At 35.4% G+C, this 18,005-nt stretch overlaps 1 protein-coding gene across 11 annotated transcripts; it reads right to left on the bottom strand.

The window, feature by feature from the left end:
* Positions 1-3,655: 3,655 nt before the first annotated feature.
* LOC135849245 (dentin sialophosphoprotein) lies at positions 3,656-17,875 on the bottom strand. 11 transcript variants are annotated; one of them, XM_065369586.1, is made up of 13 exons: positions 17,432-17,631; positions 17,026-17,334; positions 16,351-16,500; positions 16,258-16,271; positions 16,097-16,166; positions 15,515-15,698; positions 15,339-15,442; positions 13,130-14,319; positions 12,583-12,700; positions 9,817-9,930; positions 4,780-5,016; positions 4,395-4,577; positions 3,656-4,136 (listed from the first exon to the last, which is right to left on the bottom strand). In XM_065369586.1, exons 8-13 carry the CDS (start codon positions 14,292-14,294, stop codon positions 4,076-4,078), a joined length of 1,878 nt encoding a protein of 625 aa, XP_065225658.1. In that variant the 5' UTR covers positions 14,295-14,319; positions 15,339-15,442; positions 15,515-15,698; positions 16,097-16,166; positions 16,258-16,271; positions 16,351-16,500; positions 17,026-17,334; positions 17,432-17,631; the 3' UTR covers positions 3,656-4,075. The 11 variants fall into 11 exon arrangements, with proteins under 11 accessions (XP_065225658.1, XP_065225656.1, XP_065225648.1 ...); XM_065369584.1 differs by having other exon boundaries at positions 16,097-16,271; XM_065369576.1 differs by lacking the exons at positions 15,339-15,442; positions 15,515-15,698 and adding an exon at positions 17,700-17,875 and having other exon boundaries at positions 16,097-16,271; positions 17,432-17,550.
* Positions 17,876-18,005: the final 130 nt, after the last annotated feature.

Below are 18,005 nucleotides of genomic sequence, written 5' to 3'. Positions count from 1 at the left end.
GAGTGAATCTTGAGTAAGGCCACTTTTGCTGGAAAAAGTCATGCATTTTTCATTTAAAATCCATCCGACCTATTTTGACGAAATATGGATCATATTGTTAAGACATGCGAAGGCTTTTCAAAAAAAAAAAAAATGAACACCCAATCCGACCTCTCCTTTTTCCACAAAAATATAATTCAAGTTTTCAAACCATTCTCATAGGTACCTACTACCTATCTATGAAGATACGAATCGATAATTTTGGAATAAATGATTTTAGAAATCTATTTTTTCAAGTTTTTAGCTGCTGGGGCACATTACGAGATCGGATATCTATAGATATCCAATGTGGATACTCACAAAGGGAACACTGCCTTTTTGAACTCACACTCCTCCAAATTGAACGAGACCAAGCTAGATTGAAAGAACATGCCCCGAAACCTCCTTAACCAAAATATTAAAATGCTCAAGTACATATTTGGATTTTTGGTAATTTTTTGAAAAAAAAAATGTTTCAAGGGTAGGTACCTACTACCTACCTAATTTTTAAACTTTTTTATGAAATTAATTTTTTTTGTCAGAAAAATTAACAAAAATGTGAATAATTTCTTCGATTTAACTCCCATACGTCAACAATTACGTGTATTGAGCCATTCTGGAGTCTCCAGCGAGTTTTCAATTTTCTTCAGAAATTTCAAATCACTCTGAAAGAACTAACAATGAACTTCGTCACCGATAACTTTAATCTGAGCTTATGTATGTATTATAGTCCGGCATATGACAATAGGAGTAATTGCACCTCCCCCCCGCCGACCCTCCGGGAGAACTTTTTTCTTAAAGGGGACATCCTAAGGAACATTTTAAAGCAAACTTGCCCAAAAAAAAGTTGGCCTTACTTACAAAATGGCGGCCATTTTGATTGACGGGTCAGCCGAAATCGCAGATTTTGCGTTTCAACATAGGACTTACACGAAATTTTTCAAACCTTACAAAGGTAGATCGAAAGATCATGCGAAAATTTATCACCTGTCAAAATTTCAAGTGCTAAAGTGCGTTTTTCGATTTTTGGTGAATTTTTGAAAATCGAATTCAGGCCAAAAATGAGGGGAAAAAATCAAAATTTTACTAAATTGACCAAGAAAGGTGAAATTTGGGATATACCCTATTCTCGACATGCCAAATCGATTGGAAACGGTTTCAACCCGTTTTGAGCAGTTCTGGAGCATCCAGCAGATTTTTGAAACTTTAAATTTTCACAAAATTTCATTAAAATGGAGATGGAAAGCTGAAATTTACTCTACACTCCAATTTTAACACCCTCTGAAAACGACTTCAAGTGGATTCAAGTCATTTTAGAGCCTCTAGCGACATTTTTGAAAATTACAGGAGCCTCCTGTAGATTTTTGAAACTTGAAATTTCCCCAAAATTTCATCAAACTGAGATGGAGAGTCGAAACTCATTCTGCAAACTTATTTTAACACCCTCTGAAGACGACTTCAGGTGGGTTCAAGTCATTTTAGAGCCACCAGCGACTTTTTTGAAAATTACTGGAGCTTCCAGCAGATTTTTGAAACTTGAAATTTCCCCAACATTAATTTATCAAATGGAGTTAGCAAGCTGAAATTTACTTCGCAGGCTACATGGTGGTTTCAAATAGTTTTGAAGCTTCCAGCTACTTTTAGGAAATTTCAATTTTCCAAAAAAACACCCAACCTTTCGAAAAGTCGTTGGAGGCTTCAAAACGACTTGAAATCCACCAGCAGTCAACTTCGTAGCGTATTGAAATTAGTTTGCAGAATGAGATTCGACTCTCCATCTCAGTTTGATGAAATTTTGGGGAAATTTCAAGTTTCAAAAATCTACTGGAGGCTCCTGTAATTTTCAAAAATGTCGCTAGAGGCTCTAAAATGACTTGAATCCACCTGAAGTCGTTTTCAGAGGGTGTTAAAATTGGAGTGTAAAGTAAATTTTAGCTTTCCATCTCCATTTTATGAAATTTTGTGAAAATTTAAAGTTTCAAAAATCTGCTGGATGCTTCGGGAATTTTCAAAAAAGTCGCTGGAGGCTCCAATACGACTTTTGAATTCACCTGCAGTACTTCGTAGCGTATTGAAATCAGTTTGTAGTATAAATTTCAGCTGTACAACTCCAATTTAATGGAATTTTGTGGACATTTCGAGTTTCAAAAATCTGCTGGAGGCTCCAGAACTGCTCAAAACGGGTTGAAACCGTTTCCAATCGATTTGGCATGTCGAGAATAGGGTATATCCCAAATTTCACCTTTCTTGGTCAATTTAGTAAAATTTTGATTTTTTCCCCTCATTTTTGGCCTGAATTCGATTTTCAAAAATTCACCAAAAATCGAAAAACGCACTTTAGCACTTGAAATTTTGACATGTGATAAATTTTTGCATGATCTTTCGATCTATGTACCTTTGTAAAGTTTGAAAAATTTCGTGCAATGCAAGTCCTATGTTAAAACGCAAAATCTGCGATTTCGGCTGACCTGTCAATCAAAATGGCCGCCATTTTGTAAGTAAGGCCAACTTTTTTTGGGCAAGTTTGCTTTAAAATGTTCCTTAGGATGTCCCCTTTAAGAAAAAAGTTCTACCGGAGGATCGGCGGCGGGGCGGGGGGGGGGGTGCAATTACTCCTATTGTCATATGCCGGACTATTAGGCTACCTACCTTTCAATCATTTTATGTGGTCTTCACGAAATTCCAGGAGTGAGTGTTGTAAAATGAATTTTTGACCAACTTTTAAATTCCAGAAAAAGGGAGGGGAAACTAAATATTCAAAGAACATATGTATATATTGGCCAAATTTTTGAACTCTGGAATTTCATCGACAAGTTGTTAGGGATCATACAAACTGTAAAAATAGATGAAAATTTTGGCGGAAAATCAAATTTTTTTCCAGTACTTTTTTGAGTATTTTTAATGAATTTTGAACCCAAAATGGGGTGATATTTTAACTTTAATATGGCCTCGTCTGGTGTGTCTACATAATCATTCGACTTGAAAAATTGCCATTCGACTTTTTTTGAGCCTCTAGCGAGTTTTCAAAATCCTCCAGACATTGAAGATCATTCTGGAAGGGTCAAAAATGAAGTTTAATTTTTTCTTTTTTTTTTTTGTGAAAAACATTCGTAAGCTACAATACGACCCATAATATTGATTTGTCAAAATCTGGAAAATAATGACATTATTTTTGAGGAAAAGTGGGTTTCACTCGAGCGTCTGGACCTTTGACGATGAATGTTCTTTTTTCTTTCATGCAAGCGATAGATACACGTATGATGTCGAACATTCATCGAGAAAGAATTTCAATTTTTTTTTTCGAGGTGTAATCTTTGATAGGTAATACAAGTTACAAATACCTAGTTCTCAACCAGTAGAAGCCTGCGGCAAATTTTCAAGTTGATATTGAAACGTGACTGCGCGCAAAATTTAGGACCGGATTTTGTACATAGCATATAAAAAATATGTAATGAAATTTCAGACACGATACACGAATATAAGTATCGCATTCGCGAGATAAACGTTTTCACTTTCTTCGATAAAAATTTTCCGCTAGTCTTGCATGGTAGATAATTGATAATATGAACCTAATCAGCATTTCCTGCTTAGATAATGAGAATTATTATAAGCTGTTGTTCCTTTTAAAATACTACAGTGACAGGAATTGTATTTGTATTATAATTAATATCGAGTAAGGTACCTAGGTTTTTCCTAAGCTAGCAAATACACACATGTTAGAGATATACTTATCGACGATATTTTGAATTTTCGGTTGCGTTTGTAATATCTAAGGGTGGTGGGAGGAGGGGGGGGGGGAGAATACCCGAATACAAATCTTGTAGATAAAATAACAGCACATTCACTCATCACAAAATAATGTAAACAGAGTTATCAAGTATCAAGTAAGCACTTAAAAATATAAAAAAATCACAATAACACAGTGTGTTTCACTCTGAAAAATAAATACTTGAAAAATCGTCAACTTGTGTCTATTTTTACAGCGAAAATGAAGATTTTGATCATTTGCGAATTTGTGTAATATACACGATGATTCTTCTTTTTGCTTCAGATCACGTTATTCTTGAGTTGATATCTCGTTTCTGCGTAATCTGTATTCTGTTGGTGTTAATAAACCCCTGAAAAAAATATAATGATATCTGGTGAAGTAGGTATTTTTATAGCTACATAATTATAGTACCTACTACCTAGGTAACTACAATATTGTATAGGTACGAGCAGAGCGGATATAAAAGTATGATTAAAATTTCAAAGATCGAAACTTTGGGCATAAGTTGTTCAAAAATGTCCACAATTGTACATTTCAAATTTAATCCAAGACCTACACGCGTACGCTCATCGTTACAGAATTATGAATTCATCGAGTCTTTATTTACATTGCACACAGTACGGTTCGTGATGTAGGAATGACGTCATAAAAGCTTCGAAACATGCAAGAAGGAAATTGTATTCGCACATCGCACTTAGTACGAGTACATAATTCGAGTTCGAGTTTACAAGTGAGTTCACCTCGACTCTCGAACGTACACCATGTGATTGCACTATTATGAGCATGAGCACTATGAGAAACAGGAAATTATAACTTCTATAATCACCATAATAATCTACATGTATGTAGTTAAATTTTACATAGTAAAATATCAACGTCAAGTATGTCTACTGTCTGTCTATAAGGTATTAAGCGTATACTAGGCACTAAATACTCGTAGCCCTTCGTACGACACGATGCGCCGATGAATAAATTGAGCATTGAGCACTAACCTCAAAATCGTGTCAAATGAAACTGAAAACCCTTTATTAGTCATTTTACGAAACGATGACCAGCATTCTTGCTCTTTGGCAGACTGGAACGGTTTATCGGTTTCCACTTCTTTAGCTTCAGCTAACGTCTCATTTTCAACGGAATAGGTAGAATTACCCGAATCTGAGGAGTGTGCTCTGTTGAGTCGTCTATTTTCTTCTGTTTTCGTAAGGTTATCTACTGCTGTAAGGATTGTTCTGAAACAAAAAAAAAAAAAACCTGATAAATTGTAACATCTGCCTGCCATAATTTATCCATGGGTTTCTTTACCTATTCAAAATTGAATTTTCTAAAAAAAATATAACCCGGGTCATTCCATGTCAACTCAACCAAAAAAGGGGAGGGGGTGAAATTTTGAAGATAGGCTTAAAAACCAACATGGGTATCCTCATATATGTTTTTTTGAGGCGCTGAATCCGAATTCGATATTAGTTTTCGTTCATAGTCATCGGGGGGTGGGGGGAAGAGGGGGGTGGGGGGAAGAGGGGGGAGGGTGAAATCTTGAAAATAGGCTTAAAAACCAACATGGGTATCCTCATACATGTTTTTTGAGGCGCTGAATCCGAATTCGATATTAGTTTTCGTTCATAGTCATCGGGGGTGGGGGAAGAGGGGGAGGGAGGGGGTGAAATCTTGAAAATAGGCTTAAAAACCAATATGGGTATCCTCATATATGTTTTTTGAGGCGCTGAATTCGAATCTGATATTAGTTTTCGTCCATAGTCATCGGGGGTGAGTGAGAGGGGAAGGGAGAGGGTAAAATCATAAAATGGGTTTAAAAACCAATATGGGTATCCTCATATATGTTTTTTGAGGCGCTGAATTCGAATCTGATATTAGTTTTCGTCCATAGTCATCGGGGGTGAGTGAGAGGGGAAGGGAGAGGGTAAAATCATAAAATGGGTTTAAAAACCAATATGGGTATCTTCATATACATTTTTTGAGGCGCCGAATCCGAATCCGATATTAGTTTTTGTCCATGGTAATAGGATGTCCCATGGCATTATAATTTTTTTTTTTGAATTTTGGCTGAAGAAGGGGCGAGGGAGGAGGTGGAACAGATAGAGAAGACCGGATCAAAAAACTAAGTCCATATTCGGATTCAGCTCCCCAAAAACATAACAAACGATATGTCACATGGTATCTTTTTTTTCAATTTTGGATCATAAGGGGTGGGGGAGGGGGTGGACAGGGTAGAGAAGGCCAGATCGAAAAACCAGGTCGATATTCGGACTCAGCATCCCCAAAAACATAACAAACGATATGTCACATGGTATTATTTTTTTTCAATTTTGGATCATAAAGGGTGGGGGAGGGGGTGGAAAGGGTAGAGAAGGCCAGATCGAAAAACTAAGTCGATATTCGGACTCAGCGTCCCCAAAAACATAACAAATGATACGTCACATGGTATTATGATTTTTTTTCGATTTTGGATCATGAAGGGTGGGGGGGGGTGGCGGTTCACTACCTTAGGGGTACGAAGTTTCAAATTAGACATGAGATTTGCATTCAGCACCAAAAAAAAAAAAAACAATTTGTACCCCTCAAAAGCTGGATTACTATAGAAAATGTTTCCTATACCCCCTCCATTTCATTCTGATTCCACCATAGGAGGGGGAGTTGCAAACTTATCTCATTGGTTGAAACAAATTTTGAGAAGGTATCAAATTTAGCATCTTTCAAAACCAAAATCATTACACCCCAGCGGGAATTAACCTTAAAAAATTTGAAATTAGAAAATAAAATTCAGGTACTTAAAAAATCACTAATTTTGATGTAATCTCTAGAAAAAAACGATTTTTAGACACTTATTATGGGAAAAACCAAGTTTAGAAGAGGTGATTTGGAAATGGCATGAAATTTTCCGTCTTTTGAGCCCAAAACAATTTTCCTGAACAAATTTTTTAGATAGAAAAAAAATTACTTAATTTATAGATAACAATTTTTTTGCAATATTTCAACGTTTTTTGGTGCTAAAACTAAAAATTGCAAACCAACTAAAGCTCAGTTGCAAACAATTTTCGATTCTTTCAAAAGCCTATACTTGGTGTCACATTTTCTTGCATTTCAAATTTTTTCAACTTACACCCCAACTTTTGAAAGCCAAGTTGACCATTTTTTTGAAAATTTCAAAATTACAAATTTTTTTCTCCAACTTCAACAGCTTATAATCACATTATAAATAATTGTAAATTCAAAATTGAGTACATTAATAGAATCTACATCCCTTCAGCTTTCATTTCCATGTTTCAGAATTTTCCTACCTACTATATTTTAACATTAACACACATAAACTTGAAATGTACAACACCGCGCAATTATCAACATTACCTTCAGCATTTTTCACATTCCTACAACATTGAAGTTCCCTTGTCTGTAATTCCGGGAAAAGCGGGTGGGGCGAGTTTTTAATTATTGTACGTGTTACTCTGAAGTATTTTCAAGTAGAAAACAGTGGTTTCAGGTGCATCGGTCAATTTGACTTTTTTCCTCCTAAATTTTGCTCAGGTCCCACTGTGGGCCGTGGATGGGGTCCTATCAAAAAACTGACGTCATATTCGTGTTCAGCGCCATCAAAAACATACAATTCGATATATCACATGCCCCAGATTTTCTATCGAAAGTTTTGCCCAAAATTGGGGGTGGGGGTGCTCCCCCTCCATTAAGAGATCCCATCTCGAAACTTGAATATTTAAAAAAAAAACATCAAAAGATACATCTATGGAAATTTTTTTTAAATTTTAAATGGTAGTTCTCACTTACAGCGTCATTTTGAAGTTTGAACTTTCAATTTGAAAGTTCAACTCTCAACTTTTGAAAATTTCAAACTGCTTAAAAAGTTGTAAATGCGATGCCCTTTCGAACTATGAAATCAGTTTTGATAAAAGTATCATAGTTTTGGAGGAATGTGCTGCTGAAGTTGAGTACCTCGAGACAATGTGAAAATAATGGAAGCCCCCCCCCCCACCCGTCACCAGGTCCCCTGAGGGGGGCTGGGACCAAACTAATTGCGGGATTCTTACTTACTGGCTGGGGTATATATTGTAAAAAAAATTTGAGCGAAATCGAAAGACACGACTTTCAAAATCGCTTTTTTTTGGTTGAGTTGAAATGGAATGACACACCCGTTCATAGATATGAACCCTAAACTGGATCGGAAGCTCGTGAAGCAAAAATTCTATTCACCTCCGGAGATAAGCCACGCCCTCCGTAGATATCTTTGCATTCACCTCCGGAGAAATACACGATTTGCGATTGGCTGATTTTTTGGCTTCACTTTTTCCTGTACATTTTAAATGTAAGCAGCCGATCCAGTTTAGGGTTCATATCTATGCACCCGTTAAACTGTTCAGAGTTTTTTGGTGATGCCTGGGGGGGGGGGTGAGCCTTCTTGAGGGCCCATTTTCCAAAAAATCTTGTTTTGCTCCTTTCGCTACTCAACCTGTTTTGGGAAAATTTTGAGATTCTGCGTCGATCTAGGTAGGTATATGCAATTGGCATCCAAGACAACTTTCAGGATTCTACTGAGCGTTTGAAAATTTTCAAATCGCTTATTTTTGGGTAAAATCGTGTTTTGAAAATATTTTCTACCCTGCTTCGATGCTTTCGTCCCTTCAACGTTTAAAATTATAACGAAACAGGCTATTATTACGATATCAATTACTTATCACCACGTGAATACAAACAAATCTAAAGGTTATATTTTTTTTTAAATCGATAGGTAGGTAGATGGATGGGAGGGTAAAAGATATACGGTGTTGACGATTGTGTATAATTATGTTTTGACATTATCACTCACGCGTAATTTTCATAAATTTTATCGCATAAATACTGTGCTGTAACATTTCTAAGACGATTATTTAATAATACGAACACATCACATAATGAAGAAAAGGTCAAACACGTAAATGACATAAATGGAATGGTACTCGTAGAATGAACTTCAATCAGTTTTTGTAGTATCAATGGTAGCTAGAGCTACCTAAGTACCTATCTACAGTACAGGCAACTTGAATTTAATTTCGAAGAGATATTCCTTCGCAGTAGGTACTAGGTAGGTATACGATTTCGTAACTATTTTAATGTTGTTTATAAAAAGCCTCAAAAAACATTATTTTTCTTCAAAGAATTACCATTCGGGTCATAAAAAATTTATAAATTAAGATAAAACACTCGCATCTTAACACCTTACCTATAGGTTGCGAATTGTATCGTTTTATGCTACGTAAACGATTATTTTGCGTTGAGATTGACGCATATAAGTAAAGATAATAATCTCAATTGATTTGTAAGTATTGTTAAACATAAAAAAACATTCAAATCTCACGGGTATTGGGTACATATACTCGTACCTTACGTGATACTTGTCGACGAGTGATTATACTCGTATTGGTGGAATTAAACATTAAAATATTTTTATTATACCAATTAAAAAATTATCATCGTCTTCTCACACTTATAAATATTATGTACGTAGATTCTTGGGGCTATCAGCGGAGCCTTCATCGTCGTCGGTGTGACGCTTATAATACGACTTACAAGTTATTACAAAAAAGGAAATTTGGAACCATTATGACGATACGATCGATCGACTGTAGCTAATTTTTCAGCAATATAAACAAATCGATATCGAAAATTACCACACCGCGTGACTCGTTCAGACTTTGGTCGAGAATTTGAAATTTTACGCATCATACGGGGAGTTTTCAGGCAATAAGTACGAGTAGATGAATAAAGCCTTCTATCCGGCAGCCATGCGACATGTAAATGAACGTAATTAAGTCTGGCAGATCTCCAGGCTGCAGGATTACGTACAAATCGTTCGTCAAAAAATAAGGAAGAAGGCTAGGTATCGCAAATCGTTTCCATAATCATTATTTTCTGTTTTGATGAATCATTATTTCGAGATAGGTATAGCTGTTGATTTCTTCTATGGAAAATTTTCATACTACGAATAGATTAGATAAAATACATAATATACAGTAAGTAGGTCTAACAAACTGGCAGAAGATTTTCTGAACCCGGTCAAGCTGAACCGAAAGAGCATACAGAAATGCATCATCTGGTAATTTTCGATTTTTTGCCAATATTTCTTCAAAACCAAATTTGAGCTGAAAATGGAAAAAATCAGAAATTTTCATCAAATTGACCTAGAGAGCTAAAATTTGGTATTTTCCCTATTTTTGAACCTCTACAAAATTGATTGGAATTGGAAACTGTTTCCATGTCAGCCCCCTCAGGGGACCTGGTGACGGTGGGGGGGGGGGAGCTTCCATTATTGTCACATTGTCTCGAGGTACTCAACTTTAGCAGCCCATTCCTCCAAAACTATGACACTTTTGATCAAACCTGATTTCACAGTTCAAAAGGACGTTGCATTTAAAACATTTTAAGCATTTTGAAATTTTCAAAAGTTGAAAGTTGAACTTTCAAATTGAAAGTTCAAATTTCAAAATAGCGCTGTAAGTGGGAGCTACCATTTAAAATTTTGAAAAAATTTTCATAGATGTACCTTTTGATGCTTTTTTGAAATATTCAAGTTTCGAGATGGGACCTCTCAATGGAGGGGGAGCACCCCCACCCCCAATTTTGAGCAAAACTTTCGAAAGAAAATCTGGAGCATGTGATATATCGAATTGTATGTTTTTGATGACGCTGAACACGAATATGACGTCAGATTTTTGATAGGGCCCCATCCACGGCCCCCAGAACCTCCCTAAAGGAGGTAAAAGTTCAAAAACGTGTTTTGTTCGTGTGACACATGGAATAGTATGTTTTTGGTGACGCTGAACACGAATATGACATCAGATTTTTGATTGGACCCCATCCACGGCCCCCAACAATCTTTTTGTACTTTTACCTATTGGGGGAGGTTATGGGGGCCATGGGTGAAGTCGATTCGAAAAACTAAGGCAATATTCGTATTTAGCAATAACGAAAACATATTATTTCATATGTCACACGAATGTAAGTAACCATTTTTCGGGAGGTCACCCCCTTTGGGAAGGTGCTGGGGGCCGTGGACGGGCCCAATCAAAAATCTGACGTCATATTCGTGTTCAGCGTCACCAAAAACATACAATTCAATATATTACATGCACCAGATTTTCTTTCGAAATTTTCGCCCAAAATTGGGGGTGGGGGTGCTCTTCCTCCCTTGCTTGGTAGCTCCCACTTACAGCGCCATTTTCAAGTTTGAACTACCAATTTGAAAGTTCAACTTTTGCGCGGTTTTTACTTGCGGGGTGGGTATATATTGTAAGAAAAATTTGAGCGAAATCGAAAGACATGACTCAAAAACGTTGGTTGAGTTCGACATGGAATGACCCTACATTCGTGATAAGTTTTGGTTTTTACTGAAATCCGGTCACGCTTTGTTAATTTTAAATGATTTTAATGTTATTTTTTTCTAATTTTTAGACCATTTATCAGATTTTACAATATTTGACCTGACTTTTTAAGACATGGAAAAAATTCCAGACAAGAAATGCTTAACTTTTGAAAACTAAAATTACTAATCGAGTAATCATTGAAAGACTTATAAAAACTTGAAACAAAGTTACAAAAATTCTGAGAGGCTTGACAGGTAGACGAACGACCTTGAGAGGCCAGACAGAAAAATGGACAACCTTTGAAGCCAGACATAAGGGTCAATGACCTTCAGAAGATGGACAGACCAACGGCCTTCAGAAAGCCAGACCAGCACGCAGACAGCCTGCAGAGGGCACACAGAAAGACAGACAACCGTGAGAGACCAGACAGGTTAGTCATGTGACCTCAAGAGGCCAGACAGGCAGACAGATGTGAGATGACCTTAGAAAGGCTAGACAGGTAGGTCAGTGATCTTGAGAGTCCAGTCTCATGGAATCGGCCTCGGGTCAATGACCTTCAAGGTCAGACAGGAAGTCAGACGACCTTAGGAAGCCAGACAGGCACGCAGACAACCTTGAGAGGCCAGACATGTAGGTCAGTGACCTCAAGAGATCAAACAAAAGCTTTATTAAAACACACATCTATATAATTTAAAACTTTCCGGGGGGGGGGAGACATTACAGTTAAACCCATTTTTTTAATAAAAATCCTTTTTATACAATTTTAACGAACTTTTAAAACTTTCTCATGCATTTTAAACAAATTTATTTGAAATTTCGTCATTTTTTGTTAATTTTCCTTTAGCAGGTAGGTATATATTTGATGAATCATCATTCAAAAATTTTCCACGGCAGACCGCAGTAAGGTAAGCCTGATTATTTTAGAAAAAAAAAAGGTGAGAGGAATAAAAATTTTTACCTTTTACAACATTTTCAGCTCAAATTGGATAATTTCTAGCAACCCGAGCATTTTATCCAAACTATTAAAGTAATTAGAAAAATAATTAAGATTTCCAAAATTAACTTCTCACAAATCAAAAATGAGAGTTTAATTTCTTGAATCGTCAATTTTCAAAACCTTTTCCCTCATTTCGCTCAGGCATATTTTTCCGAAATGGAAATTGAAAAAAAAAATACTATTCCAAGTTTTCAAAGAGTTGAAGTTGAAAAAATTAAAAAAAATTCTCTCCAAAAATTGAAATTAAATAAATGTTGCATAATTATTCCTTGTACCATGAACCATGAATTTTTAAAAACTTTTTCCTTTACTTTGTTTGTTCGAGCTGATTAGCTTTGCTTTCAAAATTGAAATCAGTATATCGACGTCGTCGTTTTCCAGATTGAAATAAAAATCTATTTTCACAGCGGATAATAATTTTTGAAAATTCGCACCTCGTTTTTTCTGGCGAACTGATCAGTTTGTGAGATACGTTGATGAATCTTCTTTTTTGCATTGGTTGAGTATTAGCACGTTTGATGTTATCTGACTGCCATTTACTCTTCAATATTCCTGAAAAAAAATGAGGCATAAATTGGAATCTAAACTGTCTAAACATGAATAATTACAAGTACCTGGACATGTGTTAATAAAAAAAAAAAAAAAAAAAAAAAAAAAAAGGAATAGAAAAAACGTATTTTAGATTAATTGAACACATGTAACGAATTTGTACGTTGATATAACACGAAAAATCGCGTGCATTTTAGCTTGATTATTGTAATTCAATGTGTTAAAATGTAACCCGGGGAGGTAGTTGTATAGTTGGGTGCCTAAATACACATATAAAGAATAAATTGCTTTATAATCTACAGGAAGGCGTATCAATTAAGTTTTCTTCGTAACATTTTCTTTAAAAAAAAGTTTGATAAAAACGAGCTGAGCACGAAGCTACAACTAGGTAAATAACGTAGGTAGTTGTTAATTAATTAAATGAAGTCTTACCTGTTTTAGTTTGCTTTTCCGATTTATTATCGATATTTTCTTTAATTCTGGGCGTAGCATCGGATTTGTTCGTAGATTGAGAATGATTTGTCGAATCAGCGGCGGTGTCTTCGTCATTGGACACGATCAACGATACCATGGTAACAACATCGGAATTCTGATTACTTTTCAAAGGCTTGGTGAACGAAAAAGTATCGAAATTTTCAATAACCGAAGAATTATCCAACGATTTATGAAACGATCTACTACGACAAGACTTGAGCTTTCGCTTGATAATCAACTGCTGCTTCATTTTATCACTTTGCTGACTAATCGGTTGCATAGGCTGTTTGAATAAAGGCGAAGGCGATGGCGACGGCGACGTAGGTCCGCACGCGATCTGCGCCAATTCATCGGTATTTTCAGCGGAACTCAGCGAATTTCCGCGTTTCATGGCGCTTCTCGTAAGTTCGCATTTAGGTGTCGAGCATTTACCGACGGAAGTTTGCCTCTCGAGACGAGACGAAGACGAAGTAGAAGTAGAAGAAAATGAGAAATTCGTAGAATAACGTTTCGAGTAACTGTTACGAAAGTTCATTCTTCTAATTTCAGCGTTATTGGCGGACTCGCCCAAGTCTGGTGCAAAAGTGACTTTTTTTTCGCTTTTACCATCGTTGGAAATTTGTTCGTCGATTTGGACTGAGGCATTTTCGCTAGATTCCGGTTCGTATTTATCGACAGTGACGTTGAAAGATGAAGTGAAACTTTTCATCAAGCTTAATCTGGGGTTTCGATTGCTGGGTAAGATATCCATCGGATCGATGAAGTTACGAGATAAAAATATATCGATCGATTTTTTCTTCGATTCTTCCAATTTATTTCGGTATTCTACGCAGGGTTCGACTTGATCGAGTACTTCGCTAGGGTTCCAAGTTTCTACCGCAGCTTCGAAGCTTTTATCTGCGGAGCATGTTTTGGAAGATGCCCAAGCTATTCTTCGAGGTTTCGCCGAGAGCTTGGCGCGTTCGTCGATGTTGTTCTGGGTGTCAATGGTGTTTAGACTTTGCAAGCTGTTTGATCGTTTGTGTAACAAGTGATCGGATGAGGGATCCGATGAGTCTAGGCTGTTTCGGTGTTTTAGGCACATTTTTCTTGATTCGTAACGCGAACTTTTCGGTCTGAACATGTTTTCGGGTTTGGATTTGGATGAACTGCAAATTCAAATAAAAATGGTGTTAAATTAATGCAATACCTACCTATAAGTACTAGATATCAAAAAAATGTTTTAATTATTGTTGCCTTGGTTGACAAATAAGTCATGGCAAAAAAAGTTTCGTATTTGACAAAAATTGCAAAAAAGTACAGTTTTCTGGCAATACTTACAGTAAAAAATCTTGTTTTTTGCCAAAATTAAATTTTGCAAAAAAATTACTGGGATTTTTTACAATTTTAAATTAAAAAAAAAAACAGTTTTTTGAAAGAATTGAAAAAATCCAAATTCTCAAAATGAAAGTCTAGTTCATTGCCAACATTATTAAAACGTCTTGAAAAGTGCAGTTTCTTGACTAAATAGCAAAAAAAGTATAGTTCATGCAAATATTACAAAAAAATGTAGTTTTTTGCCAAAATTGCAAAAAAAAAAAAAAAAAAAATTTTTGCCAAAATTGCAACAATGTAGTTTTTTTTGCTAAAATTATCAAGAAGTAGGGGTAGGTACTTTTTACTTAGTTTCTACTTTTTCACCAAAATTGCGTGTAAAATCCAGTTTTTTGAAAAAAATTTCCAATCAATTTCACTTTTTTTTCATCTTTTAGGATTTTAAACTTTTGTTTCGGTTTTCCGAGCTGTCTTTAAAAAAAAATATACTCGAAAAAATTCTGGCTTGAAAAGGTAAATTTCAAATTTATCTTCTTGTCTTCCCAACTGAAACATTCAGAAAAATGTCTCGCTTTTGCGTTGCTTTAGCACAGGCTTCTAATGTAAAAATCTCCAATTTTGAACACCTACTCACCTAGAGAAATTGTCCTGCTCATTAATACAATACATTTTCTAACTGATTTCGAAAGCAATACCAAAAAAAGCTTAATATTAGGTAGCAAAAAAAGTGAAAGGAAAAATAAGAAATCGAGTTTTTTTTTTAAAATTACAAAACAATTCCAATTTCAATAAAAAATGTTCTCCTACTAAAAGCATTGAATTCAAACTGAGAGAAAACAAATACCATCCTCACCTGGTGAATAAAATGCACCGCCACGAAACACCTCAAAAATTAAACTCGAACATAATTCAGGTAACTGACCCAGTTGAACGAGTTTTCGTCAGAGAAGTTTATATCTATTCGAGTTAAATTTCGTGTCGATTATGAGTTTATGAAAACGAATCGCAAACATTTACGTATACGTACACAGAGTATAACACTCGCGTAAAGAATGTCTCAAGTTTAGCAATACATCAACCAATGATGGAAAATTGCTCGAATGACAGAAGGGGTACGCACGATTATATTTCCTATTTGCCGAATATTGATGGCGTACATGGAAAATATCACGAAGGGGGGAGTTTTCGCCGGCTTCGATGTAGAAAAGTGTACCTAGTACAAATGGTACCATCACAAATTCTACATATTATTACATGTAATTCCAAACGTTTGATTTTTTCGCCAATATTTAGATAGGTAGGTACACGGTGCAGAAGATTTTTCGGTACACCCTTGTCTCGTTTTCAAATGGTTTATGTTTATTGAAATTTCGGCGATATGTTTTATAAATCGTTTTAACCTTGTTCCATCCGAGCAAGGATGAAATTATAAAACATATTTGAAATTTTCGTGTCATCGAATGCAATTCAAACGCACGAAAGACACATTACCATAGCATATCAAAAAAATAACGATAAATTTTCGCTTCAAAAAAAGATACACGTAGAATACTTACACGAATGAATTTTAGTATACGTAAGTATAATATGAAAGAATATCTGAAAACTTACCCGAATCTCGCCGATCCATGGAATCGAATGTTGGTCATTGTCGTGATTTGAATCTTCACATAGGCGAATTCTACGAAAAATAAATCACCGAAATTGATCTTGAGAGATTCATTACTACACATATGAAACAATTAGGTAATCGAATGAATCGAGTTAGGTACCTGCATGAACTAATCTGAACAGAAAAAAAAAACAAAATAAACGTTACGACCGGATAATTAAGAATATCGACTGATATACAAATATATGCGCACATTTCACTTTTAAGAATATTTTTTCACGTTCTTTGTTTTCTTCAGTCTTAGTTCGGCTTGAAACTTCGAGGTCTGGAGAGGTGTTTCTATGACGACATTATTTTTGTTTATTTTCTCCAGTGCATTTGAGGTATTAGGTCCATTGAATGCCTATTTTATATTTACATTTAATTTTTTAGAAACAAAAATTAGGTACCTACGAGTATACTTAACTATGCTCTGCCAAAAAAAAAAAAAAAAAAAAAAATGGAATGTAGGAAGTTATTCACATACAAAATTTTTGAAGGAAATTTATGTGACTTATCGCATGGCTTTTTTTCTCGAAAATCCCGAAAATCAAAATCCTTCTATGGCCTCAAAAGTCGTAAGTTTTGATGGAAAGTTTTTGATTTTCAGCTGAAATTTGAACCCATTTTGATGGATCGCATGACACATTTTTCAACAGCCCCGAAACTCATGATCCATTTACGGAGCTCATAATTCTTCAAAAATGCTCTAAACACATTTTCGTTGAAATAACCATATTGATAGGTATATACGTTGTACATATGACGCTTTTTCAAAAAACTTGAAAATGATGGCCTGATTTTTGGCTCAAAATTGTTTCGAAATGCTCAAAAAACATTTTCGTCGAAATATTTAAATTTCTCGCGGAAAACAATCGTAGGTACTTACTTTGGTATAGGTAATCAGTTGAAATCCACTGTCTGTGTTGCCAAGCGTGATGATCTTCATGTACCTAAACCTAAATATAATTATTTCTCAGTGAAGGCAAGCTCTGTACTTTCAAGTTTCAACATCTAACCATTCGATAATAGGTAACTCGTCGATGATGCATTGCCTACGATGAAACCAATATTAGAATTTTTCTCCACTCAAAGAAGGTGAAAAAATATCTATTTCATCTCGAAGATCGCTGATAAACTGTAGATAATTCTCCTTGGAGATCACAATTCACAATCGAGTAACTTGAAAACAGAACGTCTGAAATAATCGAGAACAATTTACGATTAATAAGTAACTTACCATATTCGATTTACCTTTACCAACTCCTTGGTTAGTGTGAATTTAACCACTATACCTGCACTATTTTGAATAATTGGTCAAATATCACTCCGGTATGGACGATCATCGTACAGAAATACAGAATCCTTTGTTCCTTTCTTCTGGACCTGCATCATCACCGAACTCCAATCGCTCCTTGGGTAGGATGGTAGGAAGATAAAAATGAAGCTTTAGCGATAGCAATTCGTTAAAAATTATCTGCATATCTGACGTGTTTTGTGTTCTTCAGTGATTTATCAATCATCATTCAAATTCTGGAAAAAGTTGGAAAACTTGAACCTTACCACTGCACAATTTTTCGTCAAATTTTGGGGACAATCTTGAGAATTCATTTTATTTCTTCAAAATTCATTCAGCTACATTACATTTCACTTTCACTAAGGGATTTCAATGATATCATTGCTATTTCATCGCCAATGATGAATTTTTAAATTCATAATTCCATATAACGTGTTCGAAGAATTTTTGCCGAGAAAAAATATCCAAAAATCCAAATTTTAATCGTAAAATATTATTCAATTAAAAAATTGATAAGATGATAACGCAATTCGGCGAAATTAAATTTGGCTCGTTAACGTTTTAAAAAAAAT

The sequence above is a fragment of the Planococcus citri genome, chromosome 5, assembly GCF_950023065.1.
Source record: "Planococcus citri chromosome 5, ihPlaCitr1.1, whole genome shotgun sequence".
Classification (NCBI taxonomy): domain Eukaryota; kingdom Metazoa; phylum Arthropoda; class Insecta; order Hemiptera; family Pseudococcidae; genus Planococcus; species Planococcus citri.
The sequence above is the reverse complement of the archived record's forward strand: the minus strand, read 5'-3'. Positions and strand labels throughout refer to the sequence as shown.

What these genes read in the sequence shown, in the direction of transcription:
- LOC135849245 (XM_065369576.1), bottom strand. Translation starts at nt 16,218, where the DNA reads ATGTGTAGTAATGAATCTCTCAAGATCAATTTCGGTGATTTATTTTTC. An exon ending in AGAAAATCTTCTGCCAGTTT is followed by an intron (nt 5,017 to 9,816) that starts GTTAGACCTACT and finishes TTTTTGTTTCAG; the next exon opens with AACAATCCTTACAGCAGTAG. An exon ending in CGAACCGTACTGTGTGCAAT is followed by an intron (nt 4,137 to 4,394) that starts GTAAATAAAGAC and finishes TATTTTTTTCAG; the next exon opens with GGGTTTATTAACACCAACAG.